The 21361-nt window shown below is 39.9% G+C and overlaps 1 protein-coding gene across 2 annotated transcripts; it reads right to left on the bottom strand.

Annotated features, from left to right (window-relative positions):
• Nucleotides 1–277: 277 nt before the first annotated feature.
• On the bottom strand, nucleotides 278–16048 carry LOC311273692 (sodium-dependent lysophosphatidylcholine symporter 1-B-like). Of its 2 annotated transcripts, none has more exons than XM_084380887.1 (14): nucleotides 15956–16048; nucleotides 11404–11532; nucleotides 10778–10902; nucleotides 7273–7396; nucleotides 7094–7172; nucleotides 6853–7007; nucleotides 6671–6758; nucleotides 5869–5987; nucleotides 5425–5508; nucleotides 4554–4637; nucleotides 4347–4459; nucleotides 4101–4244; nucleotides 3666–3842; nucleotides 278–2211 (listed from the first exon to the last, which is right to left on the bottom strand). In XM_084380887.1, the coding sequence occupies exons 1-14, from the start codon at nucleotides 15983–15985 to the stop codon at nucleotides 2157–2159; spliced, it is 1506 nt and encodes a 501-aa protein (XP_084237013.1). In that variant the 5' UTR covers nucleotides 15986–16048; the 3' UTR covers nucleotides 278–2156. The 2 variants fall into 2 exon arrangements, with proteins under 2 accessions (XP_084237013.1, XP_084237012.1); XM_084380886.1 differs by lacking the exon at nucleotides 15956–16048 and adding an exon at nucleotides 13274–13520.
• Between the last annotated feature and the right edge of the window lie 5313 nt (nucleotides 16049–21361).

The raw sequence follows: 21361 nt of genomic DNA, 5'->3' as shown, positions 1-21361 counted from the left end.
TAGCATGCTAAGATATAGATAGAAGACATCTGCAACACAATACATTGGCATCATAATGATGAAAACTGATCTTCACATTCTGTTGATAATTTGTTTGTTTTGAATGTTTTCAACTAGAATTCTTACATATTGCACCTTTAAACTGAACTTAAGTCAAATATCTTTAACTTAATGCAAATGTAATAAATCTATCTGCCAAATCAACCATAATTCTTCACGACCTACAAGGAGGGGGCAGTTATATTATATTGATATTACAATCACATCAGGTTTTTTTTTCTGTTTCGACCAACTTTATTCACAGACTTAAAATTACAAATGTACACCACATTATCTCTTCACTGAATTTCATATTGCTCATCAAGGTCCAACTTAGAAAAAAGTATTTACATATTATACATACATACAGCAGCATATAAACACCAAAGAGATACATAATGTGCTCCATTAGGTCATTTAAGTGCAATTTAAAAACCCCTAAGAATGAAAACTATGCAGGAATACATTACATTTTGAAGTCTTAATAACTTAACAAATAAGGTCAATTGTGGTTAAATCAAGCCACTTTTTAAGTGAGGGCAAATCTCTACTGCATCTTACCGAAAAACTGGGTTTGGGCTGCTGTTTTTGAGTCACAACACTAAAAAGCAGCTCGTTTATCACATTACTGCAACGTGTGATAGTTTCCTCTCATTTCGATGTTTTCAACAGGACTCAAAAATCACTCTGTCATATCACCATCAACAACAATTTACTGTTAATAAATTATTATACACATGTGCTTTCATAAGAAAAGTTATAATCCCTTAGATAGTCTGTTTTAAATAAATAATTAAATAAAGCATTTTTTTCTTTCCTTGGGAAGTGAGAACATGCCAGATGAAATGACTTCATAATGGAGTTGACATCGTTACAAAAGCACATTCAGAAATCTATCAAACCTCATGGAGATTGGCTGAAATGTCAAAGCACAAAAAGGTGTGATGGGAAACCCCTCTCAGTAGCAAAATTAACCAACAGAAAAAAAATCTCATCGCAACTAATTACACAAGATGTGCGTGTAAGGCAGTGATTCGGCCTACACACAGTGCATCATACCAAGAGGTGTCTTTTCCCCTTCAGAGGATTCAAGTACACTTAAAAGTTCTTGTGTTCATGACATTATGCACAGGAAACACCTGATGGAAAGTAGAAATTGTAGCACAGCTTTATAAAACTCCAATTAGTGGGATAGTGCTGGTATGCCCTTTATAAATAAGGGCTCATACTCTGCATTTCTTTCAGTGCACCATCTGAATGAGAAGTCACTCACGGCTGACCTAAGACATGGTAAACATTGAAGGTAACCTCATACTCGTGACCTTCCTGCATGACTGAAGGTCTGATCTTGTAAACCAGCAAATAAATACTTCATAAACAAAACCACAAATAACAAGCTGTGTCCCAATTCCAGCCTATTGTAACCACAGTATGTAGTGCGTTCACACTGGAGGAGTGTAAAAACAGAGTTGATGAATACTAATGTCCCACAATGCAATGCACAAAGAAATGGAGGGAGCTGCTAACAACAAGTAGACAGCTGCAGGGTCGTGCCACTAAACAGTAAAGTAACACATCTTTGGAAAAGATCTTTGATTTCCACCGAGATGAAAAAAAAAAGCTCCCATGAGTCTTAGCCTCACACTTATAGAAGCTTTAGTTGTTGAAAACATGTTTTATCTTCCTTTAAATGAATGTATTGTTCAGTAGTTGATACTTATTTAGATTAAAATATGGACAGATTCTGGTGCAGTGTTTTAGCTAAATGATGAAAGAAGAAGGAAAAAGTGTATTGGAGGTGGAAACAAGAAGAACAGACACTGACTCTAAGCTGGAGATATTGTAAGCTGCCTTTTAGTTTTTGCAGACAACGTTAAATTGGGACACAGCTGGAGATAACGAACGGCAGAAAATACTTCGATCACACACGAGCTGACACTGGTCGGCCACCAGGTGGCGATGTAAACCTGTGTGATCCAGTCGAGGGAGCCAGTAGATGCTGATGTCTCAGCACCAGTAGTGGTCTGTGGTCCCTCCTCATTATAGTTGGTGTTTGTGTCTCTCGACAGCTTGTGCAAACTTGTAAAGCAAGCAGCGGCTGGCTCGTCCTCCGCCGCTCACACGCTGCTCCCGAGCGCTGAGGTTTCAGACTCAGAATCTGCTGCCGAGTCCCTGTTAGAGGACGGGAGAACAGCCAGGAGTCAGACACAAAGGACTTGGCTTGTCCACACAGGATGAATAATGAACGCCAACAGCAGAGCAAAACAGTTGTTCTTGAAGGTTTCATTTGAATTTAGCTCAGGTATACAGAGCTCAACTGAGTTTGGCATCTCACTGGTTTGTTTACTGTGATCATGCAGGAGTCCTTCTGCACAACAATGTCTAGCTTTGTTCGGCAGTGATGAAATGTAATTAAGTTTATTTACTTAATAACTACTTTTTTTGAAGTCCTGGTACTTTTCATCTCTCCATTTTCTGCTAAGTTTTAAAGTTTCAAATACTATTCTTTTTACTACACTACATTTATTTGATAACTTTAGTTACTTTGCAGATTGCATGCTGCATCAGAGCCAGGTTGATTTCAGTCTTTAAAAAGGCATTCATGTTTCCAAATCATATTTTTTCAGTCTAGATGTCGATTATATTTATTTATTTATTATCTAGTTCTGATAAACATATTTATTATTAGACACTGAGTTTTCTTTCCAATTAAATGACATAGGTGTGCAATTCTTTTTTGGGGGCCTGTAGGGATCTATTAACTTTTTTTTGATGAGGGTGGAGAAAAATTGTATTATTTGCGTTTGTGTACTCATGGTGTAGTTTCATATTATCTATCGTTTCTTTCTCTCTTTCTTTCTTAATTTTTCTCGCAGTTGACTGTAGTTTAGCCTTTGGGACCTTTACCCTCCACTGAACATCAATGTATTTACAATTTATAGTGTTTTGCTTCTCTAGCTTCATGTAACCATATGGTATGTTTACTCTCAGTTGGGAAGTTGATGTTTGTTATTTATCTAGTGGCCTGCAGCCACTTCCTATTTAAGATGGCCTCTCTTCTTAACAAACTGTTTGCCTGATTAAGATCTCGTACTGAAACTTGCAAATAAATGTAGTTTTGAAAAAGATGGAAAGTGTGCGTGAGTTTGCTTGCAACTTTTGATCTACTCGTCACAGTATTATTCTGTTTTGAGTCTTACTTTTACTTACTTTGGTTTATAATGCTTTTGATTCAAGTCATAATATCTGGATAAAGTCACTCCAGCAAGTCATATTTGGAAACAAGCTTTCTTGTATTTTTTAGGATTGCATCTGAGAGCACATCATTTTTTCAATATATGAACGTAACAGTATGTTACAAGGCCCTATTCATTGGGATTTACATAAGCCTTGCATTTACGTAATTATCAGTGTTGAAATGAAAGCGCATTTACTCAAGTTCCATTTTCTGCTGCTTCATTCTACATTTTGACGGCAAATATTCATTCATTCATTTGATAACTTTAGTTACTAGTTAATTTGCAGATTGCATGCTGCAATTAGTGTGCATTTTAAAGATAATTTATTTTATTATCTGGAATCAAGCACGAGCTTCTGCGTTGTCATGCATTTCACTTTCCACTTACAGCATTTCCTGCAGCAGTTTTCGGTTGCCCTGCCTCCTGTCCTCATCAATAGGGTAGGTCTTCAATATCAACAGTCCCACAATGATAAGAACCACGGGCACAGGAGCGACCAGCACCTTCAGGGTTAAACTGACCGCTTCTGGTTGTAAGCAGGACCCAGTCACATAGCCGGCAAATCTGCAGAAAAATGCGGATAGAAAGAGAGAAAAGTTGAGCTGATGTGAGTACAGTTTGGCATGATTGTTAGACGAAGGATTATGTGATTGTTGACCACATGACTGCCAGAGCTGTAATGTGGAGATAATCTCATGTAGAGTGTTAGAGATCATGGCCATGCAGACATAAGTGAGTGCTGAAAAAATGGTAGGGATAACATTTTACAGATTTTACAGGATTTACAGATAAGAATAATAAAAAATTTATCAGTTAACTCACTTCATACTAAGTGTAGAGATACCCAGGGATACTCCAGAAGCGAACTTGATGAAGAACACATAGTAGGAGTAGAAGAGTGCTTCGTGACCATGGATGTCTGGGTTCCTAACCTTGAAGTCATCCACTACATCGGGAAGCATCGACCTGAAAGAACAAACGCCACATTTAGCAAAAACCTCAAGACACAATCAGCAAGATTGTAGATGTGCATACAGATCCAGGGATGTATCCTGTGGATAAACTCACCAAGGCAGGAGGAAAGCTGCTGCCACGCTCACACCTGCAGCCATGGAGACCAGGTAAGAAATGATCAGGTTGCTCTTGACAGAGATGATTAGGATCATGAAGGGAATTGCCCACTATAGAAAGAGACAGAAGGATGTGAGTGATTCTGAAACAACACAACCTCTTTGAATTAATGCCGAAAACAAGGTTGTGTCTTTTTAAACTTACGGTCATGCCAAAGTAAACTGCCATCTTCTTCCCAAACCGAGTCAGAAACCACTGCCATAATGGGATGGTTAGAGCCCCAGAGAGCTGGAAGAAAAGAGACAAAGAACGATTGGTATTGTAGTTTCATTAAATACGATTACTCAAGCTCTTATAACTGTGCTTGATTAATGTTCTGGAAAATGTGGGAACCGGAAAGAACAAAGTGACCGCTGCAGGAGGAGGTCAAGGGACAAGGCCACAATATGCTTTGTGTGGTCTTGATTCAACCCTGCAGGGGGCTGACAACCTCTGACCTCTAAGGCCAAACTTGGTCAACCAGTTTTAAATGACCACACGGGAACAAGCCTGCCAACTCAGCAGCCTGAGAAATGAACATCAACTGTGCGCAAGGACAGTGGAAAATATTCCCTTTCTTTTCTCTCAACTCCCACCTCTCCAATTATGATACACGGTGCCCAAAAATGTTTCCACTCCTAAACAGAGGGAAAGGCATCAGAGCAGAAAGCTGTGAGAAGGATGGAGAGGAGAAAGCAGCCAATGGTGGCAGTGAAGGATGGCTGGGGCACAAAAGCTCCACTGTGTCTCCCCACGATCTCCTGCTTGCGCCATGTGAGTGTGTGACTGGGAGACAGGTTCCCAGGAGCCCGAACAACACCTCCTCTCACCCTGAAAATCTGCCCTTTCAGCCCCGGTAGCATGCGTCCCCTCGCCTGAGTACAGGCTGACAACCCCCACAAACTCTGGGACCTTACTCTGTGCAGCAAAGGCGGCCAAACTGCTGCAGATTGCACTGATGTCCTCCAAATCTCACACTGATTAGCGCTTTTATAAGGAGGCGAAGGGTCCTTCAGGGCAAATTAGAAAAACTCACCATGATGACTAGGAGAATATTCTGAAAGTCCTTCCTGTGGCCGAGGGCGTAGGTGATGAAAAGGGCAAAGTTTCCCTCCAGTAGCTGTAAAGACAAATAAAAGAGTCATTTTTACGCAATTACAGTTTCAAGTAAAGGAACAGTTTTACATTTTGGGACATACACTTGATCTTGTTTGTTTAATATGCTCAAATCCACATTTTAAAAACGACAAGTTGTTTTACTTTTGGAAAAAGGCTAGCCGTTTCCCCTTGTTTCCAGTCTTTATGCTCAGCTAAGCTAAGCTAAGCTAACTCTCTTCTGGCAGTATCTTCATTAATGGACAGATACTAAAGTTGCACCAATCCTCCCATTTAACTCTAAACAGACGGTAAACTATTTTCCAGAATATTTAATTATTTCTTTAACTATGACAATGAAACAGATAATGAAACAAAGTGTTACCATGAAGGCCAGAGAGGTGAAGAGGAAGCCGATGACCAGTTTGATGTACGGTTCGTGGCTCATCACCAGCCACAGGCCCCTACGGAAGGTGAGGTGCTGGGTGTTTTTCCGTACGGTCTCTAGAATTAGAAAGAAGAGAACAAAGATAAGACAGCTGAAGAGCTTTGCTGTGAGGAATTTAAAGCATGACGACGATGATGAGAAACTATGTCTAATGATATTCAGTGTCTGCCACAATGAGGCCCACGTATTCTGACATTTTTGGAGGAGGCAAAATGTTTCCCCAAGGGCAACTTATACCGACTGATACAAGCTGTATATCAGAGGACACGTCTCAAGTCCTGGCTATGAATTGATTTTGTCAATTTAGATTGGGTGATCTTACAATTTTAGATCGTGATCGATCTTGAAGGCGTCTACAATCTACCAAGAGATCTCTGTATTGGATGTCCTATTACTTCTATTTCCAAACTTCACATAACCTCATTGACTAGCAGAGCCGCACAACATGAACAAAATAATAGTGTGATTCAGCCAACTAGATGCCTATGCTGATTGGACGAGTAACTTCACATCAAGTGGTATTGGTTTGGATGCAACACAAGTTATAGCTAGCAACATGGTGGATGAGGAGCTTGTGCCCTCATCCATCAGGATTGTGCCTGCTTTTAAATAGATTGTGATATGTGATATTAATTTCTAGCCATATCTCCCACCCCTAACGGTCTGAGTTACATGTCCACAGCTCTGCTACGATTTCCACCTTCTTTCCAACTCCTTTTGTTATTTCATGGATTCATACCTTCTTCCTTCACACCCAAGAACAAGACTGTGGCACAGAGGACGTAGATGATGCAGATGACCCCTGACGCAATCAAGTAAGCTTGTTTCTGAGGACAGAACAGACAGCATTTAGTTTAACACTCATGTAAAGGCAGTATCAAATAGCTGTAAATACTTTCTGACATTACTAAAAAAACTCACTGTCTCATCCAGTGTAACATCTTTTGGCACATCGCTTCTATTCGAGTTTGTGCTGTCGATGACATCAGTCTCGTTGGGACAATTTGATGCACCACCTACTATCTGTCCCTGGATTGCAGTGCCCAGAACTGTGCCCAGCACCTCCACCATCATACCTGAGAGCAGCACAGAAATAAATCATCAGCGCATAAACAACAACACACATGTAAAACAATCTGATCACACCGGAGCGCTGACGTACGATAGGCTGTGGCAGAGTCCCTCTCTTTCTGGTCGTCGCTGATGAACATGGTGAGGGCTGAATATGGCACATGGAAGCACTGCAAATGTACACAAACACACAGTTAGGCTTGTGTACACACAGTGGGTACAAGAGGAACAAAGTACTGTAAGAATTGTCTGTCTACATGACATACTAACCGTCTGCATTGACTGGAAAAGGCAGTAAAAGATCAGGTACCAGTAGATCTTCCCTTGTTCAAAAGGAGGAACATACCAGATCAGGAAGTAAGTCATTACGGCAAATGGAGTAGAGAAAAGGATCCTGTGAAGAAAGGGGTAGAGGATTGTCAGGAAACAGTATCATGAAAGTAAATTTTAAAAAATTCAAGAGGCAAATGGGTTTGATATTTCCTCACTACGTTGGCATTCTGTGCCGTTTGGCACGAGACAAAAAGTGCGCCCAGCCTGCTGTTTCCTGTTGCTCAAGGGACTGTTTAATCAATTCTGCCAACTGTTACTGTACCTTTATCCCCCTTTTCATTTTTCCCCACTTGCAGTCTTTTCAACTCTCGCATGCCGCTTTGTGAATAATCCCCCTAATCCGGCCCTGTTAGAGCTCGCGTGTGGAGAAAGGGCTCAGTCTGGGCTGTATGGGGAGACGAGAGCGGGCTGGCTCAATGGTGAGGCCGCTCTGGCCCACCTCGCTCTCACTCTTCCTCAGCTTTGTGTGTCCTCCCGCTGACCTCAGTCAGAGAAGCTGGTGCCACTTCAGAAAGTTGTGTTTAAACAGGCAATAGTAGGGCTAAAACTTTTTCTTCTACAAAAGCCCCTACAGTTAGAAATCAGTTATTGCTGTGGGGCAGTGAAGAGAGAAATTACAAGAGATTTTTGTGCCAAAAGGAAACCATGTGTCTCCTGTTGACACAGACACGCGTCAAGTCAAGTATTCATTTACTTGATTAACAGGAAATCATTTTTGCTGCTCATGTGATAGTAAAACTTTGGAAAAATTTTAAAAATATCCTTTGGTTGCATGTTGAAAGTCGAGAGCCGTTTTGCAAGAGAGATAGTGCTGAGAGTCTCTGACGGCAGTATCACTGAACACTGAAAGATGTTTCCTTAATGAACAAGACACTTCTGCACTCACACATGGTGTCCTCGTCTGGACACACGTGGGAAATAAGAGAGGAAGCACCTCCTGATTTTCTCCAATGTCTGAGTGAATTAGGTTAATGAGAGCCATTTTATATGGAAATAGAGGCCTGGTTGCGACTGTCACCCATTTACGTGGCTGAATGAACACAAGCCAAAGACTCTTTATGCGTCATCATTTGCCAGTTAGATCGATTACAAATTGCATACTCAAAAAGCTGTTAATGTGTTTCAAGTAAAACATATATTTCGAGGCAAAATGTCTCATCCTAGTCTCCTGTAACAATGTCTTTGTGTAAAACACTGTCAGCTGAAATAGGAAGAAAAGGGAGGACATAAAAAGACAGCTGTGGGTTCTCGTCTAACAGCTGGTTGTTTCGAAAAAGCTACACAGGCCACAGAGGATCATGTACATGTTACCGTTTTAACAATGACCCCTATTATTTCAACCAAGAATGTCTCTTGACCCAAGGTAACCTTTCTCTGTTGCTGCTAAATCCCCTCCCTAAACAGTCAGTGGGAAATCAAACACACACACATAAATATGGACACACCCCCATTGGTTTGAAGCTGATGGTGTGTTGTAGGTTGGACCAATCGCAGCAGAAGCCGGTGAATTCACCCTCTCCCTCCCCCCACAAGTGCAGCTCGTGCACAGTCAGTGTTTCTGACTCAAATACCCACGATGCTCAAGATATCACATGCGTAGAAATGCCCGTAAAATATTTAGATCTGTTCCGGCACAAATTATATCATAGCCTCAGGCGATGGTTTCTGAGGCGGGGATTCACATCCAGCAGACACATTTCACACTCTCCTCCCCTGCTTATGTACATAGCACCCAGTTTCACTCTTTGAGCAGGAACACAAGGTCATTTTTACACAAACTGACTTCCTCCATGAGCTCAACTGTCAGCATCACATGGCCATTATTGTCTTTTATTGTACTTTTAATATATTAAAAGTACAGATCTAGCCTGTTCAGGGTTGCAGGGAGCTGAAGCCAATCCCAGCATGCTTTTGGCACGAGGAAGGGGAAACCCTTGACCAGTTGCCAGTGAGGCTAACACATTCATACATACATAGGACTGACAATACTGTGCTGCATTGCTTATACTAAGTTATCAGATCTTTTTAGACAAATCAAATTAAGAATTCTGTTTCTAATGTGTGTAGTTTTTATCAGGTATTTAATTCCTTAGATTAGCTAGAAGCAAACATTTCCATTTTACTGTACTTTATCTATAAATGGTTCTTTTTACCACTTAATTGTTTAATGGTATATATTAGGGATCAACTAAGATGTTTTTTTTTTAAGTTTTACTGATATCGATTATTAGTAATCAAAGAGACCAACATTTGGAACGAATATACATTTGCTGTAAAAGTAAAAATATTGTCAAAATGTAAAAATGTTTCTGCTTTCAAGTCCACTTCCAGTGATCAGTGCCTCACTACAGTCCATAATGTGCATTACTTTCCTATCAAAAATTGAGAATAACCAGTGATGGAATGTAAGTGAGTACAATTTACTGGACTTAGGTAAAATTTTTAGGTACTTTCTTTGAGAATTTCCATTTTCTGATACGTCCTCTCCACTACATTTTTCAGGAAAATACTGTACATTTTACTCCACTACAATTATTTGCTAACTTTAGTAACCAGTTACTTTGCACATTTAGATTATTATCATTTTTTATTCGCTCAATCCCTTGTAAATAAAGTGAATTATATATACTTTAATATATTGTTATACGTTTATTCATATTGCCAATCTCTTTACACAGATAGGAAATTAAGGTAGCCTGTAGTGTTTATGACTAGTATGTCTCGTTTTTTTGTTGTTCTGAACACACAAGGACATGTGTGCAATACACGCACAATCTCATATCATAATTAATGTTGTTCCAGGAGCGTCATTGAAACCTACTAATCAGGTTTTGGTAATGTCATAGCTTAGTGACTCAGGGAAAAGGAACAGAAGACTACAAATCACCAAGGAGCGACAGAAAACAGTGAAGACATGGGAAATAGAAATGAACTTTGTGTAAGAAAAAAAAAAAAAAAGTATAATAACACACAACAGTTTAATAACACATTCCAAGCGGAATTCAATTTCCAGTCTCCCGATTGATAGTCTTGATAGACTTCTAGCAAGTGTTGTATTCTGCTACAACACAATGGCAAGTCTATTTAAAAAGTGAACATGTGTCTTAACTTAAACAGCTGGCCACACGTCTGCATCTAGAAAGAAGCCTCAGCTGCTGTTTGTGTGTTAGAAATGTTACACTTGTGGCTTTAGTATGTGTCAGAGGGATTCACGAATGAATGGTGTTTCATACGGACTCTACGCTATCTCATAATTTCAACCACATCTTCCTCGGTAGTCACTTCAACCCTGCAGCCATGGTTACTGCTGCAGTCTCATGAGCTGCTTCTTGTCAGTACATCTCACACTCATTTCCAGCATTTCCTTTTCATCACTTAATATCCTGTTTGCATTGTGAACTTGTCCTGAAACATTGCGCCGCTGTGAGATTCAGAAACCTACCAGGGCATCATGCGGCCGATCCCGGTCCATCTACTCCGGCTCACCAGGAAACCCACAGTTGGATCCGTGATAGCGTCCCATGCCCGGCCCACAAACAGGATAATGGAGGCATGGGAGGGGTCCAGCTTCCGGGAGAAAATGGAAAAAGAGTGAGACATGAAACCACAACAAAGAGGATACTAAACACCACCTCATATGGCTGCACTGCTAGGGAATGAATCAAAAGAGCCATGACACCAGTGAGAATGTGACACAACAGCAGTGAGAAACACAACTGTGCCATTTTTCTTTAAGGACAATGTAGCATTCAAAGCCACTCTAATGATCTCATCTCTTGAGCTTGAATGGTCTGTGTACAGTGGTAACTCGCTAATTGAGTAAGAAAACAAAGCAGCAGGACGCCAGGTTAATGCGCTTGACCGGCTACTGCTGGAGACTGTTAAACTGATCCAAGGCTGAGAAGAATGAACACAAGAAGCTAATCAGTATGTGCAACTACAGGGACAAATGCAGAACAGAAGGAAAGCACAGAATGAACTTAAGGATATACAAATAAACAAAAAAGCCATTTAAGTGGCCACTTCAGTTAAACAAAATGTCTGTCTTCTGTGTCTCCTGTCAATCACCTGAGCCACATCCAGCAGGTAGATCTGGAGGAAGAAGCCCAAGGCGCTGCCTGTGATCTGGTAGGGAGCCCCGCCGATGGCGTAGCAGAGCTTGCTCCACACAGACAGGCGATTTCTCTGGGCCCTTGGCTGGAAGACAAGCAGAGGGGGTGGGGGGACAGGAGGGCAGATGAGATATGTAATGCAGTTAATTTGTGCATCTGACTGTAAACACTGAAATGCTTGTATTCCCAGAGGAGCTATGAGTGACAATTAAGTGGTGTGGGTATATGATCATTATCTACAGCTCTCATCTGCTGTCTGGAGTTTTTTCAATCCCTGTTTTCAGCTACAAATTCCCTCATCCATCCCTCTGTCGAAGCATCTCGCTGTGTTAAACAACTTGTTACCACGAGGCACCGAGATTGGCTAACTTCCCTCGCCCCACTGATCAGAACGTCAGATTAGTGACAAATCCCCAATGGCGATGGAGCCCGAGCCTATACTCCGAAGTCAGACAGTGGTGTGAAAGTATGAGGTTACTGTAGTTCACACACCACATCATTAAGACTCCAGTGCTGCTATTGGCTCCAGCAATAGGATGTTGGAGGTAGTGTGACGTTTTATGCTGAGTGGCCAGCAGTCAGCAGTTGTATCACATCCCGTAGGCACAGCCAATCACCTGTTACGGGCTGATGATGTCAGCAAGAGGGTATCTAGACCCTGATTCACATCCGCCACAGACACAAAAGCAGCAGCACCTCATGTTGTGAGCAAACTGCTGCCTCCTCACAAACCTTCAGCACGCTGGGATAATAATCATGAGAAACTAAAAATAGTATAAGATTTAATGAAGGAATACAGGCTGTAGGCGACCTCAGATGACTGGTGAGGAAAATCTAGTACAATACAGGAGTGGGCTGAGAGCCTCAGAGGGCAAAACACTGAAAGAGGGTGGATTCAATGAAGACATTGAACGGAACTTTTAGAAGTTACATGAAATGATTACTATTGGCATGGAGGAGCTACTCGGGGGCACAGTAATCTTCCTTGAATAAATGATTCAAAAGCAATGAAAATCCCCATTAAAAACTCCCAGGCAAAATGTGAATATACAAAATGTGAATCATTTTAACTCTAAAGATGCATTTGAGGTACATTAATTCAAACAGCTTAGACTGTAGATGTTGTAACCAATAAGTAAAGTTGAAATGTGATCTGATATAGAGTGATCGGAGAGCAGACATGATGTTGGAGGCACATCTGGCTGTAGATGGACCACATTTGTCATATAAATCAACACTTGGGAGTTATTTGGAGGCTGTTAGACTCATACATATGCCAATTTGAGTCCTTTAAAGGCTTTCAGACTGGTTTAACACACAGAGAAGTCTCTGTGAAGGCACTCCAAGAGGCTGGCTGACATGTGTTTTAATATTATAATAAATGTCACTGTTGAATATTTAATTTTAGACTCTCAAACCAAATGAATCAATCATGCAACACGCAGCTCAGCGGTAGCTACGTTACACGTCACGTTTCTGCACGGCACATCTGTCATCACTGAAGGCTGCTGTGCTGCATTTGACATCTGAATGAGGATTTTTTTCCCCAAAAAATGTCAAGTTTGAATCGGAGGTGGTCCCTTTAAAGCCGGTGTGTCAGGCTCAAGAGCAGCACGAGCAGCTGCACGAGGACAGACGGAAGGGAGAGACTCATGTGTCGAGGACAAGTGAGGCGAGCGGAAAGGAAGCAACGAGCACAATTTTTTAACCGTTACCTTTCATTTAGGCGCCTTTTCACGCCCCTGAACACAGAGGGGCGACACCGACTGAAACACCCCTCACTTTAACAAAACCCGAATAAATCAAACATAGCATCGAGCTCCTACCTTTGCTGTCTTGACTTCTGTAGTTGAAGCTTTGACTGATAATAAACTCGCCGCGCACTGCTCCGCGCCCTCTCCTCGTGCCATTGTGCTGTCAAGACGATGGAGTAGGCTAATTATTCAATTTCCCTTTATAAGTGGTAATATTTGTCGGTGTCGGAAGAAAAAAAAAAACGCTTCACAGCCTCATAGTGTCCCTCACGTCGGTGTCTTGGATGTCTCTGAGGCGAGTCTCTCGTGCTCTGCTCGCCGGCTCATTCAATCTACTACGCCGCCTACGTCATCAAATGCTGATGACGAGACAATCGGCTGTTCCGCTGCGGATGCTTCAGGCGCCGGAGGAAACCGTGGTTACATTGACGATTAAACGCGACAAAGTGGCGAACAGGAGGTCGAATATCACGTTTTGGGGCGAACATTGTGTCATGTGTCGATGAGAATGAACTCAATTTACGGGGGAAAAAAATCGATTAAAAGTCACTTTCACTTTGCCATAGGTAACTCATGTAATTGTATCGTATTATAAATGATATGTCAGTTCATCATGAAAAACAAAAATCATTACTCAGAGTACATCCAGTACATCCTTACTCCGCCTTTCTCTTGGCTAATTCAACAAAATGTAATAGGATGTAGGCTAGAGTACAAATAAACTGGAAAAAAAGTGACCTTACAATTGGTCTTTAAACGCACCAGCCGCCACAAAAGCAATGTTAGCTGTCAAACTTGTTCTGTTCTTTCTGATAGCTTGGCATAATTGTGTTTTTACACGTGATGTATACAATATAAATAATATAGTGTTGTACAAGTGCAAGAATTATGCAGTGTAAACAATTACAAGTAGTGTCAAAAAAAAATGTGATTCACAGTGATGTCATCCCACTGACTCTCAGAATTGATTCCCTGCATACACATTTTTTTTGCAGCTGAGCAAAAATATAATCTCTCTCACACACCGAGATACACTGAGAGGACTCCATCTTGCTCTTAGTATGTGATATGACCTCTATTCAACTAATGGCAAGAACTGAAGAAAACCATGTCTATTTTTCTATGACCTTAGTCTATCTAAGGACATTATTTATTCCATAAGCTTTATTGGGTGACTGTGCAGCAGCAGGCATGTTTTATCATCAGTATATAACTTCTAACCTGTGGATGGCATTAATGCTGTCTTTAACCTATTTGCTTCAGTTAATCAGTGTCACTATATTTAGAGCCAGAGTGGGTGCCTGTAACTTCAGGCTTGTCACCCTTTCCCATGCACAATATCATAACCCATGATAATTAAATATTTAATATGAATCTATTATACATGAGCCAAGGGAATAGCATTTGTCAAAATACTGGAAATGAGCATAGAAGAGAGATTGTACAACCTGTGGTCAACAACAGCTACAAAATCAGTTTTAAAATCTATTGATAAGATACGAAACGATACGATACGATACGATACGATACGATACGATACGTACATAGATAAAATATATAAAGAATACATAATATATGTATAAAATACACAATAAGAGATATACTGTACATAAACAATAGTTACACAGCAACATTTTGAAGGAGTGTCATAATGTGTAGATAATGTAATATGTAGTACCTGTCAAAAGTTTGGACACACCTTATCATTCAATGGTTTTTATTTATTTTCATTCTTTTCTACATTGTAGATTAATATTGAATACATGGGAACTATGAAGGAACACATATGGAATTATGTAGTAAACAAAAAAGTGTTAAATAAACCAGAATATGATTTATATTTGCACCAGCAAAGCACCCCCTCCATACTTCACGGTGGGAACCACACATGTGGAAACCATCCGCTGACCTTTTCTGCGTCCCATAAAGACATGGTAGATGGAACCAAAAATCTCAAATTTGGACTCAGCAGACCTAAATACAGATTTCCACTGTTCTAATGTCCATTCCTTGTGTTTCTTGGCCCAAGCAATTCTCTTCTTCTTGTTGTTCTTCCTCAGTGGTGTCTTCTTTGCAGCAATTCGACCATGGAGGCCTGATGCACGCAGTCTCCTCTGAGTCTGCTACTTGAACTCTGTGAAGCATTTCTGTGGGATCTAATCTGAGGTGCTGTTAAGTTGTAGTTTCTGAGGCTGGCAACTCTAATGAATTTATCCTCTGCAGCAGAGGTAATTCTTGGTCTTCCCTTCCTGGGGCGGTTCTCATGAGAGCCAGTTTCATCATAGCATTTGATGGTTTTCACAACTGCACTTGAGGATACATTCAATGTATCAAAGTTGAAGTGTTCAGGATTGACTGACCTTCATGTCTTAAAGTAAAGATGGACTGTCATTTCTCTTTACTTAGCTGAGTGGTTCTTGCCATACTATGGATCAGAACAGTAGTCGAATAGGGCTATTCACTGAATTGAACTGTGTACCAACCCAACCTCTACACAACACAACTGATGGTCTCCACAAATCAACTCTTGACAAGGCACACCTGTTAACTGAAAACCATTCCAGGTGACTACCTCATGAATCTGATTGAGAGAATCGTGAAGAAGTGTGCAAAGCCGTCATCAAAGCAAAAGGTGGCTACTTTGAAGAATATAAAATATAAATCATAATTATAATTTGTATATAATATAGCACACTATAGTATGTACAAAAGGTGTAAACATGAATAAATGATGCAACCTGGGTGAGAACTTACTTTAAGGTCACTCTTCTTCTTTGGTTTCATGACTTCCCTCCTGGTGCCGTTATCCAGCAGTGAAAAAGGTCTGTTCACTTTGAGAGCAATGTTGCAATGTCCTATGTGTGAAAGGGGATTAGAAACTATAAGACTAGACCATATGGTGGCAAACTCCTCTCCTGCTGATATGATTTCAGTGAATCCTATTTTTGAACCATGTGTCACTGGGAAAGTTTATTTTCACTTTCACCTCTGTGATGCTCAGAAAGCTCACAGGTCGCATTACAGCATTTTATACAACACACTTAAATAAAGAAGTGTTTCTCCTTTCCAATACAAGACTGGAAGCTTGTTGTGAGCACTTGTCATATTTGCTTTTTTATTTGTTTATGGCCTCCTTTCTTAATAGAGATTGTTTGTTCCTCTAGTTTACATATCTAAATATATCAAACAAGAGAGAGAGTAAACAAGAAGCCGCTGAAAGAAAATGTGCCCCTCCGCCTTGCCTCACCTTTTTTAAATCTGATGTCTCTTTTTGACCTCTGTCATTCAACAGCTCTGCCGATCAGAAATTAAAGATACGTTGCCACCTCTTGGCTGAGGCGCTGCACTGCTTCTCCAGAGAACACACATTTCACTAACCAGACACATGTTGCCACGTCCCCCTGTTTCCACTCAACCTTGTAAAACTTGAGTGCAGAAGGAAAGCTTCGAGGACGCATGTCTGATGAAACAGAGATTGGATCTGACTAATTCAAAATGTCCTCTGTAAAAAACATGTCTGAAGGGGAATCCAGAAGAAGTGTGAGTCATGCTCATGAGAATAATAATAAAAACAGACTTCTACAGACACAAAAAATAAAAGTCTTCTTCTACATTACAGTGAGTCGCTGTGTTGGAAGACATTTCAGGTTTATTAATATCACTCTCTGGTTTTCCCCTATTGTATATTGACCCAGCAGTAGTGAAACCAGATGGTTGGCTTTATGGGTGTAAGAGGAATTTAGCTGGTCTTATGACATACAGTAACCTGAAACATCTTAAACCTGCTCATTTGTTTTACAGCCGACCTTTTTACTTTATGTAAATGACAAACTATGAGTGCTGAAGGTAGCTTTCGTTTTGAAGAAAATGTAGTGTGGTTACGATTTTACATGAGAACTTATGAGGATATGAGAATATCCTTACAGTTGATTGATTTTGGACTTTTGTAACCTCTGATGTAAGGGACATGAAGTGTATAATGTGCTCCCTGTTTTCACACATACAGGATCACACCCTACTGTTTACAGCAGATATAGTGTAAGTTCAGCATGACTGTTAAAGTCATTTGTTTCATGTAAGCATAGGAAGCCTTACATACTCATCTGAATCAGCTAGCTACAGCAAAGCAAATGTCCAGTACAGATAACCAACTACACCATGTTATGTAAGTCAGAAACATTCTCCTCTGTATCTAATCTGTGTGAAAGCTGTGTTCTTGGCTCATTCTCCTCGAGATGAGTCTATATGCCATCCTGAACTGGATGAGAAAAAATGCTCAGCATATCATTTGGAGGAAGTTTCTGTCCTTGGAGGACCTCTACATCATCGATGCAGAAATAATTCTCATGGGATCATCAGAGACCCCAAATCCCGAGGGCCACAAACTGTTCTCCCTGCTGCTTTTTTTACTTTATTCCTACATTTTAACTTGTGGAGCCAAAGAAGTATTTCATTGCAAATAACAGTTGATGTGATTGAATGCTTTACATCACACACACAAAACACAAAACACGTTTAAATGTTGAATTGGATATCTTTTAGAAACCATCACTTTATTTATTTTCCTCTTTCCAAAGTCAAAGTACTTAACATGCAACATGTCAACAGATATATAATATACTGTATATATATTATATTGTTGAGTTATTATCCCTACTACATTAACGTGAACTCAATATTCTTGTGTTACAGCTGGTGTGTTGGAATACATTTTGGCCACTTTATACACTCATGGGAAGTTTAATTTGCAATTATGTGATTCAGCCAGGACGAGGTTTATACTTTAAGAGGTTGGGGATGTACTTTCTCACCTGCGAGCAGCTTTACATCTCTCGTCTTTTTGCTTAAGCACAACTGTGTTGAGTCCAGAGCCTGTTCATCCAAACAGAAAGAACAAGACTCTTCTTGAGCCAGAGGAAATATGTGGCAGAGGATCCTGCTGCAAGCTCATGCAAACACTGAGGACTTTGAGCACTACTGAGGTACAGGTCATGTTTTATAGTATCATCATCATGAGCATTTCCATCATCACATTCTTATGTAAATTCTTACACTTCAGTGGACCATCTGAAGTAGAATTGAAACTATAATGTTAACTTCTAAAAGGTAGTGTAGAAAAAGTATCACAAAACGGAAATACTCAAGTAAAGTAGCACAACATTGACCTTGAGTAGACCTACAGCTCTGGAGGGTGAAGAAATTGAGAACTGTAATCTTTTAGTAACCTTTCAAGTCAAAACTTTCACCATGGCGCCATCTACTGGACACAAATGGGACACCACAAATCACTAGCTTGAAGGCGTAAAAAAGTTGCATATGGTATAAGTTGGGAGTCTAACCACAGTGATGTTCGCATCTAATGTTGTTCAATATGTATAGTTTAATAGGCCTAGAGAGAGATAGAGATACAATTATGCAGTATTATATAAAAGAAGAAAAGTCCAATACCAGAATTGATTTCTCTTATTTATTTTTTTTGATCTTGTTGATCATCTTGCAACCAGCTCTGGCAGGTTTGATTTACTTTATTTCACCAGAATTACACTGTAATTCATGCAGCGATCGTCTGTATCAGTGCAGCTTCCCTGTGAATCCTGGGTACATATAAAACCATAAAACAATTCAAACACATAGTAGTAACAGTCTGCACGCGCTCAATCACCCTAATTTGATTTTCATCATGACTGGTCCTCTCAGATAATGGAGGGATACCTAAATCTCTAATAAAATATTTTGTCAAAACTGGTGTTTTGCATAAGTCTGTAAATCTCTGTGCCATCTTTAAGAATCTGGTCTGTCATTGATCAAACCCTGTTACACTGGTGTTGGAAGTCCAGCCTGAATGTGACTAAGTACATTTACATGCAGAATGAAGTGTTATTTTATGATACTTGTAAATTGAGTATTTATTTAAGCACAGCCATTTCATTCTACTTTAAACCTTAATTTCCGAGGATAATGGTGTACTTCATGACAAGTGTTTTTTAGTTACTAGTTATTTTTACTTACTTCTTATTAAGTTTTCATTTCATTTCAAGAAACTTGTGACTGTCTTATAGAATATGATGCAATTTTGAGATTTTGGGCTATTTTTATTATTATATTTTCTTCTATAATATGTCTTCTATCAGACCAGAGAAAGAAAGCCCTATTTAACTACTTTCTTTTTAGAAGGGCCAAGGGGCCTGACTATTACATTCCCTGTCTCACCTGCAAAGCTTGGAATTCAAATGTATTAACAATACACTTTCTTTTCTTTCTTTCTTTTACTTTCCCGCTCCGTTTTCTTAGTTTTCACAATAGAATAAAAATATAAATGATATATATCCATAATTACAGGACAAAAAACAATGCACATTTTTAGTCGTAGGTATAAGGTGTCAGATTGATTCCCTCTGCTTAGACAGCCAGAGTTAAAACTTTAAGTATTTTATTATAGTACTGTATAAGTATAAGTATAGTAGTGAGTATTTTTGTTCCACAATAGGTCCGAGTTAAGGTTTTAATACTATTCACCATTTTTTGTTTAATTAAAATGTATAGAATTTTACAGACCATTTCTTTAATGTACTATGAGGTTTTGGGAAATAAATTCAAACTCATACACGCAATATTTACAATAACAATAAGGTAATTATACAAACTCAGAAATATTTATTTATTTATTTCCATAACTGGAAAAACAGGCTGTCCTCAGAGGAAAATAAAGACCCAGAACATGGATTGAGGACAGACATTCAGTTCATGCAGAAAATCTTTCCCCTCTGATTTAAATTTCCTCCCCAAAACTACATGGTGCACCTTTAAAGGCCGTTCTCAAAATTATAATTTTTTTCTCATAGTATTCTCAGAAATCTCCACTTCAGTAGAACTCACATGCACCACACTTTGCTTTTTTAGTTATTCCTATCTCCTATCTACATACTGGAGGTTTTTACAGAAGGGTTTGTTCGTGTATCATTCATAGCAAGCATAGAAACAAAAATGTTGCGCCTGGCTTTACCCAGTGTTCAGAGGCTGTTCTGTAAATCCATGCGAATGACCATATTTTCAACTAGATGCTTCATTTGCATGTTTAAACATAACATTTCAGAAAACTTCTAATAAAAAATTAGTCTTAACCTAAGCAACACACTGAGGAAGTCTCAGGGTCGATACCCATTAGTTAAACATTTGACATGATATTCAGCTGTACTGTCAGTTATTTACACGCTGCAAACAGCAGGTGGCAGCCTGACTCAGTGTGTGCTGCAGTGAGGCAGTGGTTGCAGCCAGAAACCACTCCAAGGATGTGGCTCTTTAACTTTTGCAACCATGTTAGTACTTCACATAAAATACTCACTTCTTTTATTAAGAATGTCCCTGAAATGTCATTCTCAGTTTGCCTTAAGCTGCATGACAGTCATGTGATTTAAACCTCACCATTATCAGCAAACTTTAAGTCAAACTTTACAGCATCAGTCTATCCTTAATTATGATCTCAGACTTGTAGTTTCCTGTATAATTTATCATTTAAAGGTAAAGTCAGGTCAGGAAGTCAGACTGTGATCATATCTCATAATATTTTCTGTAACGCAACTCTTTGATCAGGAGGAAATTAAATGACTGACTGACGAATGAAGTGATAACATCAAGAGTTAAAGCTTGATGTGATGCTTGCATTGGCAGAATGAGATCTCTGCTATGTGGAGGCTGTTACCAGGTAAGGTTGGGGCGCCCTGCTGATCACACTCTCATGGTATTTTGAGGGTGTCTGTTTGAATATGGTGATTTCCATCCCAGGGGGGCAATAACATTTGCGTGAATTATTTATGTTCTCATCTGCATGGCTTTTCTCTGGGCTCCGGGTCACTGGTCCCACTTTTAAACCTGCTACAGTGTTGTTTTTAGATGGGTGTGGGAGGTCAGAGGTGAGGGTGAGGGTCGTGGGGAAATGGACGATGCCCCCTTGTAGAAGCACACGGGGTCAATTCCACAGACAGTCCCTGAAAACCTCTGAATTCCTGCACTGCATTGTGTCCAATATTCTTCAGGCGGCTGAGTGGGTGTTGCAGACTACATGAGGACTCTGCTGAGGTGGATCCCGACCCCCCGCACCCCCTTTTTACCATCCTCACACATATGCTACTATAACAATAAAGGACAATGGCGGGTACTTGA

This window comes from Pagrus pagrus (assembly GCF_965226575.1).
Source record: "Pagrus pagrus genome assembly, chromosome: 18".
NCBI classification, from domain to species: Eukaryota; Metazoa; Chordata; class Actinopteri; order Spariformes; family Sparidae; genus Pagrus; species Pagrus pagrus.
The sequence above is the reverse complement of the archived record's forward strand: the minus strand, read 5'-3'. Positions and strand labels throughout refer to the sequence as shown.

Bases quoted from the DNA above. Each gene is read 5' to 3' on its own strand.
- LOC311273692 (XM_084380886.1), bottom strand. From the start codon at position 13,357: ATGGCACGAGGAGAGGGCGCGGAGCAGTGCGCGGCGAGTTTATTATCA. The intron at 5,509-5,868 runs GTAACACTTTGT...TTGTCTTTACAG, and splicing joins TCACCTCTCTGGCCTTCATG to CTACTGGAGGGAAACTTTGC. The intron at 3,843-4,100 runs GTGAGTTAACTG...ATTTTTCTGCAG, and splicing joins ATCTCTACACTTAGTATGAA to ATTTGCCGGCTATGTGACTG.